The following is a 16,270-nucleotide window of genomic DNA, read 5'->3' as shown; positions in this document are numbered from 1 at the left end:
TAAAGGGAGCATTTAAGCAGGAGGGAGACCAGCTTTTTACAGGTAGAAAGAGATAGTGACTGTACAGGGGGGAATGGCTTTAGACTAACAAAGGGGAGTTAGATGTTAGGATGGTGTTCTTTTCTTAGAGGGCAGTGAGGCCCTGGCACAGCTGCCCAGAGAAGCTGTGGGTACTCCATGCTGGAGGCGCTCAAGGCCAGGTTGGATGGGGTCCTGGGCAGCTGAGCTGGTGGGGGGCAGCCCTGCCCATGACAGGGGGTTGGAACTTCATGATCTTTAAGTCCCCTCCAACCTAAAGCCATTTTATGATTCTATGATGATTTGTTCTACTTGTCTCATTCATTCTCACTTTCATTAAGAGACTATTACTTAGCGGTATCATTTTTTGATGTTTAAATTAGTCCACTGACTTTGCTGAGCTTTTGTTAAACCTCTAATTTGGATTGAGTAGATTAAGTTAAACCACCCACTCCCTATGAATGGGAGGGTCAGGATTTAGTTCTCATGCAGCTGTCTGCAATGGTCTGTCAGAGCCCTTGCAAAAAAGGGTTCTCACAGGTAAATCCTGGTGTAGATGCGTATGTCCCTGTGGCTTCTTACCATACAACTCGCAAATGGGGCTGCAGCAGGAATGTCCTATGGAATAGGTTAATCGCCTTGGACTTCATCCTGATGCAGTGGTTTATTATCAGTGCTTGTTACAGTACATCCCATAATTCATTTGGGCCTCACCAAGGAATTGTAGGTTCATTGCCCTGATCTTAATAATATTAATAATGGATCCCTTCACCCATTTGATAACTAAAGTCCATAAGGTTTGGAGGGTGAGGAAAACACCATGACGTCTGAACCCTTCTTTGTATTGGCTTAAAGCTTGCTTTCTGAGGCATTTCTTGTGATAAGACTCTGACTAAGATTGAAATCATCTCTTGCTTTTGTAAATAGGGATACTACTCACACTCCTTTATGCCAATGTTAGCATAACCATTGAGGTATTGACTTTGTGGGTCATTTTTTACATGCTCCTTGAATTTTCTGTAGATCATCTACTTTAAAATCTTGAGTTTTAGTGATGTCATGTTTCTGCAGATTGTCCCTTTATGGGTCATCAGTGGTTACTTGTTTAATCAAAAGTCTAATTGATACTAGTAATTAGGAATTATTTCTCCATCAGATTAATCTACACCATCTCAGATGTCTCTGTCTCAACCAGCCGTGTAAACCTTTATAGAAGCTAAATATGAATGGTGCTGGAAGGTCTCTGGTATCCCAGCTATATGAAATACTGAGATGACTGAGGAAGTAAGTGTTTCTGTGTGCAGGTGGTTTGCAGGTGACTTCTCAGCGATATTCTTGTCTTGCTCACACAAATAGATATTGCAGATGTCGAAGAGCAACAAGAGAAGGCAACAAGAAAAAGTGAGATGGGAGCTGAGTGATACCAAGACAGGCTGCAAGAAGCAAGGATGTTGATTCAGCAACCAGGATCTCTCTCACAGAGACAATTTTCTTTCCCCATGTGGGAAACACATGGGAAAGAATACAGGTATGTCCATGCTGGAACTACAACATAGGCATGTGAGGGTCCCCTCCATTTCTCTGTAGGGGCTTTTTGAGGTACATTTGGGGTCTCACCCAGGTCTCTTTTGAGTGATTCTGGACAATACCTGTGATAGACTGGGTAGAGAATACCTGATCAGTGCATCCAAACTCTCTCAGCATCTAACAATTGGCTCTTGCCTCACTGAACTCCGTGTCCCTTTTCAAGGTGCTTCACACCCTCCCCATGACACATTTCTGACTTCCATAGCATTTAATATTTTAGTCACTCTCACATTCCTCCCTTTTTAACCCAGTCCCCCTTAATGAGCATGTAATACTTAGGAACGCCATCAGAGGGCTCTCATGGTAACTTACAGCGTTTCCCCTGAGGAAACTGGACAGCAATGCAGGTGAGAGGGCACAATCCATCAGCAGCTTGAGATGATGCATAGTACCAAATAAGACGTAGCAGCAACATTCCTCTCCATGTAGGCCCAGTACCTTGACCCCTGAGCCCTTCCATCTTCTCTTCTTCCATACCTGGTTCCCTCAGCTTGTCCTCTTACATCATGAGGTCTAAACCCTAGACTACTTTTGTGGACCTGCTGTAGACTTGCTTCAGCTTGACACCTCTTTTTGAGATACATTCTCACCAGTGCTCTGCACCTCCTTCCTGTTCAGCTCCTTGTTCACTCTTCTCCCAGTGATCATCCTTCAATCTGTCCTCTTGCAAGAGGAATTGCATCTAAAGATGGAACTGCTGAACTTCAGGAGGCCCATTCCTTACTATCAAACTCCCTCTAAATTTCCCTCCAATTTACAACAATTATGGTTCTCTCAAACACATGGATAGGACAAAGAAAAAATTGTTTTAAACTATGGGAAGGAAGATTTAGGAGGAAGTTTTCTGCTTAGAGAGTGGTGAGGTGCTGAAATACATTCCCCAGAGAGGTTGTGGATGTCCCATTCCTGGAGATGTTTAAGACCAGATTGGATGGGGCCCTGGGCAGCCTGATCAATACTTGATCTGGTTGTCAACCCTGCCTGTGTGAGGGTGTTGGAACTTGATAATACTTGACGTCCCTTCCAATCCAAGCCATTCTGTGATTCTATGATTGGAAGAGAGAACTAGTCCAGGATATCTGAGAGACAGACCTAAGAGAGTCACTGGATTTACCTTGAATAAACTCTTTATTTACAGGCCTTGTGGATGTTGACTTCTAGCTGGCAGGTTAGCAGCCCCTTTTTGCTGGCAAAATGATGACAGGCAATCAGTATCAATCTCCCAAAGCTGCTCTGCAAAGCTGCACTTAAGCTACTGTGCTTCTGTCTTGGAATTGCTAGAGCGTCAATAAGTGAAACACAAAGACAGTATAAGACACATGAAAAAGAAAGCAACTAACTACAGGGTCCAACAGCTAGTCTGCTGTGATATCCTTCCCTTCTCACAAGAGAGTACACCCAGAATAATGAAAAAGAAGCAATCTGTAGTATTTCATGCAGTATTAATCTGCAGATTATTAAAAGAGAAAGACCACATAAAAACAGGAGACACTCTACTGCTCAGTCTGTTCTTCTCTTGCTCAGACAGCTCTGTGTCATTTCTGTTGCACAGCTTTGAAATGCCCCAACTCAAGGACAGCATGAATAACTGGCAGCAGCAGCAGTGGAAGATTAAGGCAGGCTCTCCCCTGCCATCCAGCTATTAAGGAAGGGCTACCCCAGAGAGTAATCAGAAAGGTGAACATGGAGTCACACTTTGGATGAAAGGTGGCATTTGCAGCTACTACTGATGTTGCCATACAGTGTTTGCATCAACAACCCATGGAATGACAGCAAGAGAAAGGGCAAAGCCTGAACCTCATTGCAGTATAGATAAACAGTACATAAATACGTCATTCTCCAACTGTTTTTCCTCAGAGCATGGACTCAGGCCAAGTTCTTCGAGAAACTCCAAGCGTGTGTTTTGTATCTCTGGATAAGTACAGACTCCACAATTTTTCCAGTTATGGAAGGAAATGTGAAGTGCAGTACTGGCCAACAAACTTCCATTCCCATCGTACAGATGCTCAGGCGTCTTCACCATGCTGAAATACTCACCAAAACAGAGGCCTAATGAGCACCTCTTCTAAAGACTGCAAAAGATGATTCAGCAGTGTTTTCATAGGATAAGCAGTAATAACTGAATTCTTTGAGCATCTCCAGCAATTAGACAGCAACATCATTCATACATGCACCTGTGCTGCTTTTGTTGCACCCTTGCAAAGATACACACTGTCCAAAGAATTACTCAGGGCAGAACCAAGGCATCTGATTTTCTATAGCCCAGCAATAATATTTAGTACACAGTTAAGACATGCAAACGCAAGAAGTTTTGAAAAGCCTCTTCAACTGTTCTGTTCAAGACAATCTGAGTACACATTGACAATTACAGGAAGAAATTGGAGATGTTTATGATTTTTTTAAAATAAACTTTTAATGCGCTATATAGGCATGATCACTACGAGATCGTCCACCTATATGCAATACTACACACTGCAACACACTGCATTTTCAATGTACATTAAAACGTCTGGGAAGAATATTCCTTCACTGGAAAAAATATCATACAATCACTTAAATAAACAAAGACAACATTACAGTGCAAACAAAATCCTGGTTTTATTTATTCTGCAATTACTGAGTATTTTCTTTCTAAAAGTTTTTTTTTTTTTTTTTTTTTTTTAATAATTAAAAAACCTACCCACTGACAACCAACATTTTCTGAGATGATTTCCTTTTGCTGAATCATGGCCTGATCCTTGAAGCTGTAGTAAACTGTATACAGATCTGTATGTTGCATATTGACCTGATTTGTGCCAGGCTTGGGATCCCAACCCCAAGCCTGCAGACAGCAATAAAGTGGCACTGCTGGCTTCAACTGACTTTTGATCAGCCTGTGTCAAGAAAAAATTCAGTACAACAGTCCTCTCCGTGAACTAAAGAAGTGTAGGTAAGAAAGGGCCAGGTGTTGGTTTACAATTACATTGTTTTCTGCTGCTAATTGTTGGTAGAGAGTGTAGGGGCTTACTTTTCCATAAGGAAGAAAAACAGTTGTAGGACAGCAACAATGGCAGATTCTAAAAAACACACTTTGCCATGAGAAAAAGGCAGTATTACACCCCTTTCACCCAGGAAGCATGTGGGCATTGCCAGAGTCACACAAGCAAAAAAAAAAAAAAAAAAAAAAAAATACAGCAGCAGATGCAAGCAATCTGATTCCTAATCTGTGAGAGATCTGCCTTCATGTAGTCCTGCAGCAGCAAAAACATGCTAATATTAAAGTGCTTTTATGCTCTTGCCAATTGGGTGATTTCATGAGGAGAATGAAGGCATTAGGGAAATGCACAGTGTGCATAGGTGAGAACACAAAAACCGGAGTGGTTGTTTCTTGGAGAGGAATGTTGTCTCTGTAAACTTCATTGTACAACCCTTCTCTCAGAAAACCAGTAAGAACCTCTGCCTTCGAATTCCATGTGAGATAGGGACAGTTTGACTCACTACTGTTAATATATAGAATGACACTAGGCTCTTCATGTACATGTGGTCCGCTCCTGCTCAGACTGTGTTGGATGTCAATAAACAGAACAAGGCAGGTTTAAAAGACAGGCAGCAGAACATTCACCACTGATGACATATATGTGACTTCCTTCAGGTTCTTATCAGATTAGACAATACAGTGAAGCACTACTTTTACAGGCAGTAAGTGATTATTTCATTACATTTTTTTTCAGATTTGCACTTCTACACATACATAAAAGAGAAGAAAGGAAAGAAAAGCTGATTTAAATAACACACAATTTCACAGTCCTCTTGCAGTCTGTAAAATACCTAAACTGCATGAAACCAGTTTGCTACTAAAACATCTGATAGGTTAATGCACAACACTCTAGATATAGGTGGGAGATGGCACAAAGTGAGGACTACAAGGCTATTGAATCCCCAGTTCCAATTTCTGCACAATTATAGTATTTCACTTATCGCATTCAACGAGCACACAGAGCATGTACCAAATATCTCTCAAGTGAATGGGCACCGAGTTGGCAGGACTGAGGTAGAGAGCAGCTTCTGCAGTGCTTCTTGCTGGCAGTGCATGAAATACAGCAAGGGGAGTTCTGCTCATGGGGAAAATGAACACTGGCCAGAAGGTGTGTGTTGAGGCACCATGTTGTAAGAATGTCTTGCACACTGGAAAATTGAATTCCTGCTCTGCTACATACCACTGTTCTCATCTGCACAGCTGTGAAAGCCAGCTTGTGTAACGGCAGTGTAACACACACTTCTGAGTCTGCTACCTCAGTGTGACAACTGTTTGTTTCAGATGAAATAAGCAAGTGAAGATTTTGCCTACAAAAGCCTTTTAAAAGCCTTTGACCACCCTCATGCATAAATACTAACCCACATACTAAAATGACTCATTCTCAACTACTTAAAACATCAGGGCGCAACTTCCCCGAACAATATTAGCCACCTGCATCTAGGAATGAAACTTGCAAATGAAGACAGTAACCCTTATAGATTTATTATTGTACCAAAAAAAAAAAAAAAAAAAAAAGGATAAAAATATAGAATAGACTACTTTTTTTATTATATCCCCTTATTCATAAATAATTGACCATGACGTGCTCTCACAAAACTATTCATTAAGATTGATGTGCCTAATAACGTTTCCACATTTGACTACCCCAAGAAACATTGGGGTTTAAACTCTGCGCATTAAGAAAACAAAATGCACCAAGCTAAGTGACCACACCGAGCTGCAAGGATTTGCCTGCTATCAGCTCCTTCTCAGGTCTACCAAGAACCTCATGGGCAGGTTACTTTTGCACATGGAAAAGCTTCTAAGGGTAGGAAGAGAATAAATATTGCTGGTGCTTTACTGTTGAGAAAAACTTGTTGATTCAGTTTAAACCCCGGAGAAACAATGTTTTGTTGGGAAGTATTTGCATTCACAGAGGAGCTCTGGGAAGGCTATCTGTTCTCTCTGTACTAAGGTAAGATTTCTTTCTCTTACACAGAAGCACAGTTTTAGGGGCATGCTGCAGCATAAGATTACCATACACAAAGTCCCATACACAATTCACCCACATGCCCCAGTCTAAAGGCAGTTGCTTTGCATCATAGACTCGAGCGCTGGATTCCAACAATGGATTTAGTGCAACCCTGCTTACCTCTCACCTCCCATCCACAGGAAGGGGTGAGACTAGGATATTAGAGGGTCCGCACAGCCACAGGGTAGAGCAGTGACAAGTGTTCTGCTCCTTTGATAGGAAGCTTTTTTGTAGTGTAGTAATGGATGACTTCAGGAACACTGTCGAAGGGAGGGCTATTCTGACCCAGGATGTATTTTTCTTTGGTTTTTGTCAGTTTCATGTGCATAAAACCTTGACTGCTCCTACAAGAAAAACAAAGTATTAGTTCATGATTTTGTACAGAAAGGAGGACAGCACCACAACAGACTTATTCACAATGCAGGGAAATGTGAGAGAACAAGACATTTTCTAAGTGAAAGGCCAAGACTGCTCCAACACACAGTTGACTGTTAGTTGCAAACCTTCAGAGTCCAGCATAAAGGCAAAGCAAGGTTGTTTTACCCTAGAGCTGACCCAGAGGCATGCAAGAGGGCAGCCTCTTTCCCTTTCCCTTCCATTTTGCTGTGAGCATTTACTTTTCACAAAACCATCCATCTTTTCTCAACAAAAAGTGTCACTGTTTTTGTCGTACTGGATCCATGCTGGCGGTAAGCCTCACTCAGATGAGACAGATCTTGTCCTTGGGAGACCTCTGTGCAGGGCACACCTTTCCTATCCTAGAGCAATTGCCTAGAGCGTGGCCTTGTGCAGGCAGACCTGCTGCCCTCGGCTGGGGAAAAATCCTCAGATCAGCCCTTTACAGAGATCTATGGCTTAAAAAATTTCATCTGCATTGTGCTTAGCTCTGGATGCTGGCCTGCAGCCTTCCTGCAGGCGCAAGTCAGTAAGAGACTTTGTTGAGGATTTTTTTTTTACATTATTAAGGCAAACTAAATACACGCTTTAGCTTAAACATAGTAATAGTTAACTATCAATGCACTAGGAAAAATTCCATCACCACAGGCAGTTCTACAAGGAGTCTGCAAAGACACATGCCCTGAACTGACTTGAGCAGTGCACTGGTTCAGTGGTCACAGCTTCAGACCATTTGCTTACAAACAAAGGAACATTTGTGCTGCTGGTTTTTCCCTTCACTGCAAAGCAGCTAGGTATGCCAAGAACAAATACTTCTGTAATCATGTTATTCCATCAAAGCTCAGAGATGTTGCTCAGGGAAGCTCCAGTGGTCCCATTTCTCATCAAAAGAAGAATTTTCTTGTCAATTTCTCTTTCTTTTGGTAAAACATGTTTGTGGAGCAAACTGCAATCACACAGAACTCCCCAGCACTAATGCATCTATTTAGTGTATGCAGTGTTTGAAAGGAAACATGCAATTCATGCCAATGCTGGATATTATTCATTACCATAACAAAAAGCAATTTTTGATCAAAAGGGCTATGAAGTACTGCTAATGAAATTGACCCTAGTAACAAAACCAATCCACTTCTAAAAGCAAGATATTTAATAATACATGATGTAATTTTGCAGCTGCTGGTACATACTGCCTGCAGCTAATATGTAGCTCTTACAGCTCTTACTTTTTCTGGTAATTGCTCAATGAATTTTTCATGAAAAATACAAGCCACAGTCACCCTAGATCAATTCATTTCATAGTAGAATGACTGAAAAACCTTTCATACAAAACTGATATGACTGGAGGTAGAGGCACCACTTTCATCCTACAGAAACAGCAGTCCCCTTAATGTAAGCTACATGCAATTCATATTTATAGGATCAAAAATCCATCACTGTTTTCCAAGTCTTCTATTCTAACTCATCAGTATCTCAACACACATACTCTCTTTTCAATCACACTGCACTATAATTTTTGAGAGGTGTAGACCTGCAATTGTTAAAAATCAGCAATGAAGCAAAATGACTATTGGGAGTAGAAGGATTAAGCTGATGATCAAAGAACCTTTCCCTGCAGTCACTATATCATCATTTATATCACCATTTAATCATTGCAGCCCTCTTCGATGCTGGCCTCACTTAGCCATTGAAAGATGAATTCCACAAGGCTAACACACCCGGGGATTTTATTTGCCCAAGGCTCTTCTATTAAAACCAATTGCTATAGAAGATCTTTGTGGAACTTCCCAGATGATTCAACTTTCAAATGGTCACATGGAGATAAAAAACTGTATTCACTGTTATCTTTCGTTATTTTAATTCTTAGATATCTCCACTAATTATTCAGCAAGATCTCTGATAGGTCTCACCAAAAGCTAGTTTTCTGTTAAAGGTATTTATTAGAAAACTGGTAGGAAATGCTAACCTAGTGTTCTGACTGTTGAAAATTTGGGATTCCACACCCACACACATGTCCCCCCTCCCTCCCCTGCTGAAGAAGAGAAAATACAAAGAAGTCTTTGCTGTTTGGACAGGTCAAAACCCGGAGTTTCCCCTCTGAATAGATTTGAAACAGGGGTAGATCTTATTGTAGTTTCTTGTGAAATAAATACCCCCCAAAAACCAACAAGCAGAAAACCAAAATAAGAAACCCTCCTCACATCCATTGTATTTCCTCCCTTGCACTTCTATGGTTTGAGTTCTCCCCAAAATAACAGAATTTTTACTCAGTAAAACCCCATCTGAATGCAAAGCTCTCAGAAGTAGATTTCTGATGTCCTTCTCTATGGGTGGCTAAGGAGCAGAGGTGGCAACGAGCAGCCACGTGAAACTGATCTCAAAGCTTTGCAATAACAAGAATGCATGTTCACAAAAGAAAAAAAGACTAAGAGGAAAGATCGACATTCAAACAGTGAACAGATTTTGCTGATCGCAAGTGTTTGTACGCAACCGTAATCACAACATTTTTAATGATGGAGTGAGTTCTAATTTCTATCCCAGCTGTCCAGAACTCTTTAAGCTGTTCAGCACTATTTCAAGGTTACTGGCAGATGAAAGCAAAGACTATTAGAAGCTGAATTTTGTGTTTTCAGTACTTTCCTCCCTCCCTCCTTGCCTTCTTTTAAGTTTCCAAAAATTACACTGTGAATCTGTTATCTGCTTTCCTTGCTCCAAGTAAACCAACTGAGACATCATTTGTTCCAGCAAGAAATACCAAGATAGATATTTCCAGTCTTCTAGAATAAAGAACAAATTCACTCGGAAGGAAGTGGTGTGGCAGGTGATTGAAAGATCTCTGTACGTTCTTTCCAGCTGAGCCACCCAATTCCATGTTGGAACCACACCCTCGAATTTAGCTCTTCCAAGTGCCAAGGATTTCAAACCATTCACATCTCCATTCGGGATCCTGTGCTGTAAACCCTTCTCTTTTTGTTTCTGAAGTCTGCCTTACAGGCTCCCCTCTTCTGACATGCCTCAACTCAAAGAAAATTAGGGCCCATTAGTAACTGGCTTGGACAGAATATGTCTACACTTGTTTTACAACACAACTTCTGTTAGACCCGTGACTAGAATTACAGGAATAGTGTTCAGAAAGAAACTTGGAAGTAATATTCCTCCATCATCATCTCCTCCAAACCCTTTCAATTCATGCCTTGATCTTAGTAAACATAGAAGTTACTGAAATGTAAGATAGAGATGAAGGAAAAGTCCTATGATTTAAGTGGCTGTAAATCAATTTCTGCTTGGTTTTCTGCAGTGTCATTTGCATTCACTTAAATTTTACAAGCACAAGCAAAAGATGCCCTTGATAATGTATTGTCATTATTGTCATGTTTTTGGAATCTGGATTACTCAATTATTTCAGCAATAATAGCTGTTAGAAACTTCCTGGTCTTCCAGGTCTGACAACCAAGAAGTAGAACCTAAAAGAAAATCCCAAATTGAATGCATGAACATTGATGAAAGCCGGTGTCTTACATAGATCTGACATAACCACTTTGCAAGAAACTGTGCTGGAACCTTACTTAAGTAATGTAACAAATGGTTACTGTGTCTTCCAAATGTTGCTACGATTTCTCAGTGTTTCTCCCAAGTTTTTGTTCATCTGAGAGTGACAAAACGAAGACAGTGTCAAGACAGTGACACTACAGAAAATATTAATTCCTACCTTATTTCAACCATTCCCATGAGTTTCAAATGCAGAACTGGAGAACTCCTAGATACTGATCCCTGCACCAAACTGCTTTGGACTCTCCAGGGCAGGTGTTTATACAGACACAATACATGACTAATAGTCACACCTTGTTTAAAATGTTTTGCAACTCAACCATAAAACCAAGTGACTTTGAATTAGAGCTTTCCCACACATTTTACCTCAGTTTTCAAAATCCAGTGAGGATGGGAAAATAGATTGTGCAGACAGCTCATCAGATCGTGCTTTGTTTGATCCTATGCCTGAACTTCGGTAGAAGAACCTTTAGGAAATATTAATTAGGCACTAAACCTAGCATTTTTTTTCCAGAAAATGTTAACAACTATGAAACATTATTCGTGTTCACAACCAGGAAAATTGGTCAAGCCTTCTGAATACAGGTTTTACTGTAGAAAGTGCTGTCTTGTCAGAACAGATTTTCTGCATCAAGGCACTCATAGTGAAATGCCACTTGGGTAAGGAAAAAGGCAACAACATTGCAGCAGCATCAGAAAAAGCATTCTAGCAGTGCTGGAAATGAATGTTGTTTCATGCTGTCACTTTGAACAAAACTGACAATGTTTCATGGCAACTTACAGAAACAAAGAAATGAATTTAAGTCTCTTCTGAAACAAACAAAAAACAAACCTGTTTCCTCTCCCCCCCACCCCCCATATGAGTGATCAATTGAACAAGTCCTTTACTGGAGACAATCAGTTTCTGACCTGACTATTGTTCCTGTGGCTCAGCTCTGCTTTTTCAAACACAGAACACACGGCATTGTCATCCTGTGTCTAACAGCCACTATCTCCACTGTACAAGCATGTGTCACTTTCTCTACTAAAAAGGGCTAGTGCCCCTTTGCAGCACCATGCAAAACAGTACTTTGCAGAAGAGTGCTCTGCTGTGCCCAGGCTCTATTCTCTATAACCAATGCTAATCTGCTGCTTAGAAAGCAGGAAGAATGTTTAGCCTGTTGGACTTCTGTAGAAGTGGCAAAATCCTCATCTGCTAACAGCCACCTCTTTGTAATTTCTGTTTAGGCTGACAGCAAACTAGAAATGCATAGAGAGATAAGAATTAGGATTTTCTTATGATACAGCTACTGCTTTCCAAGAAGATGTTATGTGCTTTAAATTAACTAAAATGTATAGAGTCCAGGTTAATACAAAAACCAGAACCTACCGCAGAGCTTATGTAATCAGTCTTGAAAAACAGGACCTCTTCTACAAATCGGTCTTATGTTTTCATATGCAACAAGAACTCTGCTTTCACTCTCCTATGCCATTTAAGGAAAACCGCAAGTATATCTGTAAGCTCACAGGATCAGGGTTTTAGTAAACAACATCCTCCATGGATGACAAAAAGGCTGAATTCAGCTCTTCTCTCCCACTGAACGCAATGATTGCACAGAAATTATTTGACAAAAGAGAAAGTAAAGATCTTTCCTGTTTTTACTGACACTGTGCACATTCAGTTTACTTCTGAAATAATCTTAATCTAAAATTTAGAAGTAGTCACATTTCCTGAAACTGAAAAGTAAGAAAATGAAGTGTAAGCAAGGTGCACACCACTGCAAAGGGCCTTGGCAAAAGGAGACTCTGACTGAAGGAGTTAAACAACACTAGGAATTTCAAAAAGCTGCCAAAAGCCAAGCAATTCAAAAGTCATTCAAAAAATGGCAGTTCATCTTGAAGGTTCTGATAAAACCAGAGTTCAGAATCATATATTTCTTGTGGCCACAACAGTCTCAAAGTCAGCAAATAAACAATGTCAGAGGCAACTGTACTTAGGATTTTGAGATGAATTTAAATACTGGAGTAGATTTCAGGAGGATAAAAACTACATGTTATCCTCTTCAGGACATCAAGCTGGAAACCTTTATTACAGTGAATAGGCATACTCAGCTGTACTATTAATTTTAAAATTACCCACCATTTATTCCAGAGAAAATGAGGCCTCACCACTCATCAGGCAAGCATACTTCAGCCACTTTCAGATCTCTGGATTTCCCTTTTCCAGCATACTTACTAGTTACCTGGACAGTAATCAGCCATCTAAATCTGCCATGCTGTTTTCATGCATTCTAAATAACTCTGTGGAACTCATGCACAATAACAAAGGCTCTAGGCAAACCAAACCATACAGGATCTTCCTTCTTCCATTTTTAGAGAAAGTAGTCATCTTTCATCTCTGTCAGCACATGCCATTCAGTGTCAAGTTTGTAACCTTTACTTCCAAAAGCAAACCAATGCTCAGATACCAGGAAATTAAAAGATGACTGTTAAATTCTTTAAGAACAATTAAGAATTACAATAGCTGTTAATTGTTGTAACTTCAATTCTATTCCAGCTAAGGCTTACAGCACATCTATACACCACCAGATGTCTGTTTCCATCCAGTCCAACTCCCTGTCCCCAGCAGGACCTGCCCATCAGGTTGTTGAGTGTTTTGAACAGGCAGTTTCATAAAACCTGTGAGGATAAACATTTCCCGACTTCTCTGAGCCCAGTCTCAGGTCTGCACTGCTCTCACAGTGCACTGCTCTCTCTCTTCTTCCTTACGTGCAATGGGAACTCCTTGCTGCAGCTTGTGACTCACTATCCAACAAACAGCCATATTCTTAGTAACTTTCCTGGGAAGGCATTCCAAAGCTCACCACCTCACTTTCTCTTCTGCAGAGCAGCAAGGCTCAGTGCCATGAGCTAAAATCTACCAACCTTTCCAGTGGCCCTGTCTCTGGACCTGCTCCAGTTTTTTGACTTGCCTCACACCAGATACAGCTTCACAAGTACAGTGTTCTGTATATGTAGTCCTTTTTTTATCTTTTTGCTTGTGCTTTAGCTATTACAGACCAGCAGGTGGCTGGATTTCACCAAAGAAGACTGAAACTTAAGGCAGCATGCAAATTGAGATTTCCTACTGTTATGTTTCACAAGAGCTTGATGTGCACTGAAGTCATGGCTGAACACCTGAAACACAAGTATGATGGCTCTCCTCTTGCTTCCTGCACTTATTCTACCACCCAATTGCTAGTAAAAAGCAGACCTTACATATAAAGAAGCTTGCAACTGGGCATTTCATTGGCAGCAGTGACACAGTTATCAGGAGTATGGATCTCAAGTTTTCACTAAGCCTTATGCAATTAAAACTGGGTTTAAGGAAAGAGTGAAGGAGTATGAGAGGGCCAAGCACTACAACTGTGAAAGAATACACAGAAAACACAAGGAACAATGACAAGTGGTGCCCATCAGTCAGTACTGGAACCAGTGCCATTTAACATCCTCATCAAAATGGGTCTGGGCGCACCCTCAGCAAGGTTATGGACACATCTGAAGGGGGATGCCATTCAGAGAGACTTAAACAGCCCTGCTGAAAAGAACCTGGAGGTACTGATGGATGGCAGCTGGACCTGAGCCAGCAATGTGCCCTAAGAACCCAGAAAGCCAACTGCATTTTGGGCTGCACCAAAAACAGAGGTGACCCCTGCCCCTTTGCTCTGCACTGGTGAAGCCTCATCCGGAGTACTGAATCCAGATGTGGAGTCCTAAGTATAGGAGAGATGTGGACCTGTTGGAGTGCATCCAAAGGAGGGCCGCAAAAATGATCCCTATAGAGCCTATGAGGACAGTCTGAGAGAGTGAGGCTGTTGAACCTGGTGAAGAGAAAGCTCTGGCGGGACCTGATGGCAGCCTTTCAGTAACAAAAGGGGGGATATAGGAAAGAAGGGGACAGAAGCTTTAGCACGGTCTGTTGTGACAGGACAAGGGAAAATGAATTCAAAGTAAAGAAGGAGAGATTTAGATTGAATATAAGGAAGAAGTTTTTCACATTAAGGGTGGTGAGGCAGTAGGACAGGCTGCCCAGAGAGGTGGGTGCCCCATTCCTGGAGACACTCAAGGCCAGGCTGGATGGGGTTGTGAGCAACCTAATCCAGCTGTAGGTGTCCCTGTTCACTGCAAGGGAGTTGGGCTAGATGACATTTAAGGGTCCCTATCAACTCAAGCAATTCTATGATTCTATAACGTATGGCTGCTGGAGGGGCTACCAAAGAAGAGACAGCTGCCTCAGCTATGAGGCGCAGGTCTCTGGACTGTGTACAGAACAATACCTTTTGCCTCAAACACTTGTCATAACCAAGAAAAGAAATCCTTGTTTTAACTGAGCTGAATGACAGATGAACCCAGATTTTAAAGATCATTTAATGCCTCCAGAGATATCCAACTCACACACAATGAATTTTCACCAGGTAAACAACACTAATTTAAAACAACAGCCATTTACATGAGCAACTTAAATTAAAACAAATGTTTTATCTACAGGAGCATTATAACTTGGAAATGGAGCATCTTCTATCGTTGCTTCATATATGCAGAATAACCACTTTTGTAACATGAAGCTGACAAACGACTCGTGTGTCTGATCTTCTCAAAGACCACAGAACACAGAAAGCTTTCCTAATACCAGAAAAAATGGTCTTTGGAGACCTCTCCATTGTATATTTGTTACATTAAATGAAATTGAGCAAGTGCTGCTGTCTATGTGCTGTGTATCTTTTCAGACATAGGTAATGTTTTTGTAGATTCCCTTTGTCAGATATTTCAGAAATCCTAAAGTTTGTCTCCTGTTGTCAGAGAGAAGAATACCATACAATCAAAAACTGCAGAGCTGTTTGTTTTTATTAAAAAATAAATAAATAAAATCAATCGTATGAAGTCACAGAATGGATTTTATATTGCTGTCATAATCTCAGTTATCTCTACCTTTTTTCAAGTATCATAAATGTATCCATAGAACTGAAAAAATTGCTGGTTTGTACATGCTGATGAAGGTCCCCGAGAAGCACAAACATACCAAAAGAACAAGGGTGAACATGATTACCTGGGAAAAGCGTGCAGCATCTAAATAGGGGCATAAGCTGCAACTTCTGCCAATAAATGATCTTGAAGAGTCACAGCTACAAAAGTACTAAAATTTATCTCCCCTCACAAAGCAATTCCATATCTCACTCACTCACATTAGGCACTTCCCCATTTTTATGACTAAGTAGAATCACTGTTGTCTAAACAGTAAAAATAAAGAAAACACAGGGTCATCAATGAAGCAATGCAATCACAGAAACCAGAAGTAACTCAGATGTAACTTAATGGATTTCAGTATCAGTTTAATTTAATACTGGAAACCTCATTTTAATGAACTTAAATGGCAAAGATAGTGCTCCTGAATGTGAGAAGGGCCTTTGGCTCCTGTACCACTTAAATAAGCTTGGAACTGTAGTTTAAAAAGGTTTGTTTCAGTTCTCTAATTTTGTCCATCTGTAGCTAGCAGTCCAGCAAACTTCTGAGAATCTTCTTCCATTGGGTGATTTATTTTCTTAAAGCTAAACTGAATCTCCACCTTTCAACTTTGTAATGTGACTGATTTATATTTATTTATTATTAGTTATTAGTAATATACATTATTAATTATTAGTTATTACACAAGGATCATTTTATTATTTGTCTCAGAATAT

The 16,270-nt window shown here is 40.6% G+C and overlaps 1 protein-coding gene across 1 annotated transcript in view; it reads right to left on the bottom strand.

The window, feature by feature from the left end:
* Positions 1–4,243: 4,243 nt before the first annotated feature.
* Positions 4,244–16,270, bottom strand: part of SHB (SH2 domain containing adaptor protein B) — a 74,870-nt gene continuing 62,843 nt past the window's right edge. Inside the window, exon 6 of the mRNA XM_031609033.2 lies at positions 4,244–6,976. Within this exon, the coding sequence (XP_031464893.1) occupies positions 6,793–6,976 (184 nt within the window). The 3' untranslated portion in view covers positions 4,244–6,792. The remainder of the gene's footprint in view (positions 6,977–16,270) is intronic.

The sequence above is a fragment of the Phasianus colchicus genome, chromosome Z (assembly GCF_987193195.1).
Source record: "Phasianus colchicus chromosome Z, bPhaCol1.hap1.1, whole genome shotgun sequence".
Classification (NCBI taxonomy): domain Eukaryota; kingdom Metazoa; phylum Chordata; class Aves; order Galliformes; family Phasianidae; genus Phasianus; species Phasianus colchicus.
The sequence above is the reverse complement of the archived record's forward strand: the minus strand, read 5'-3'. Positions and strand labels throughout refer to the sequence as shown.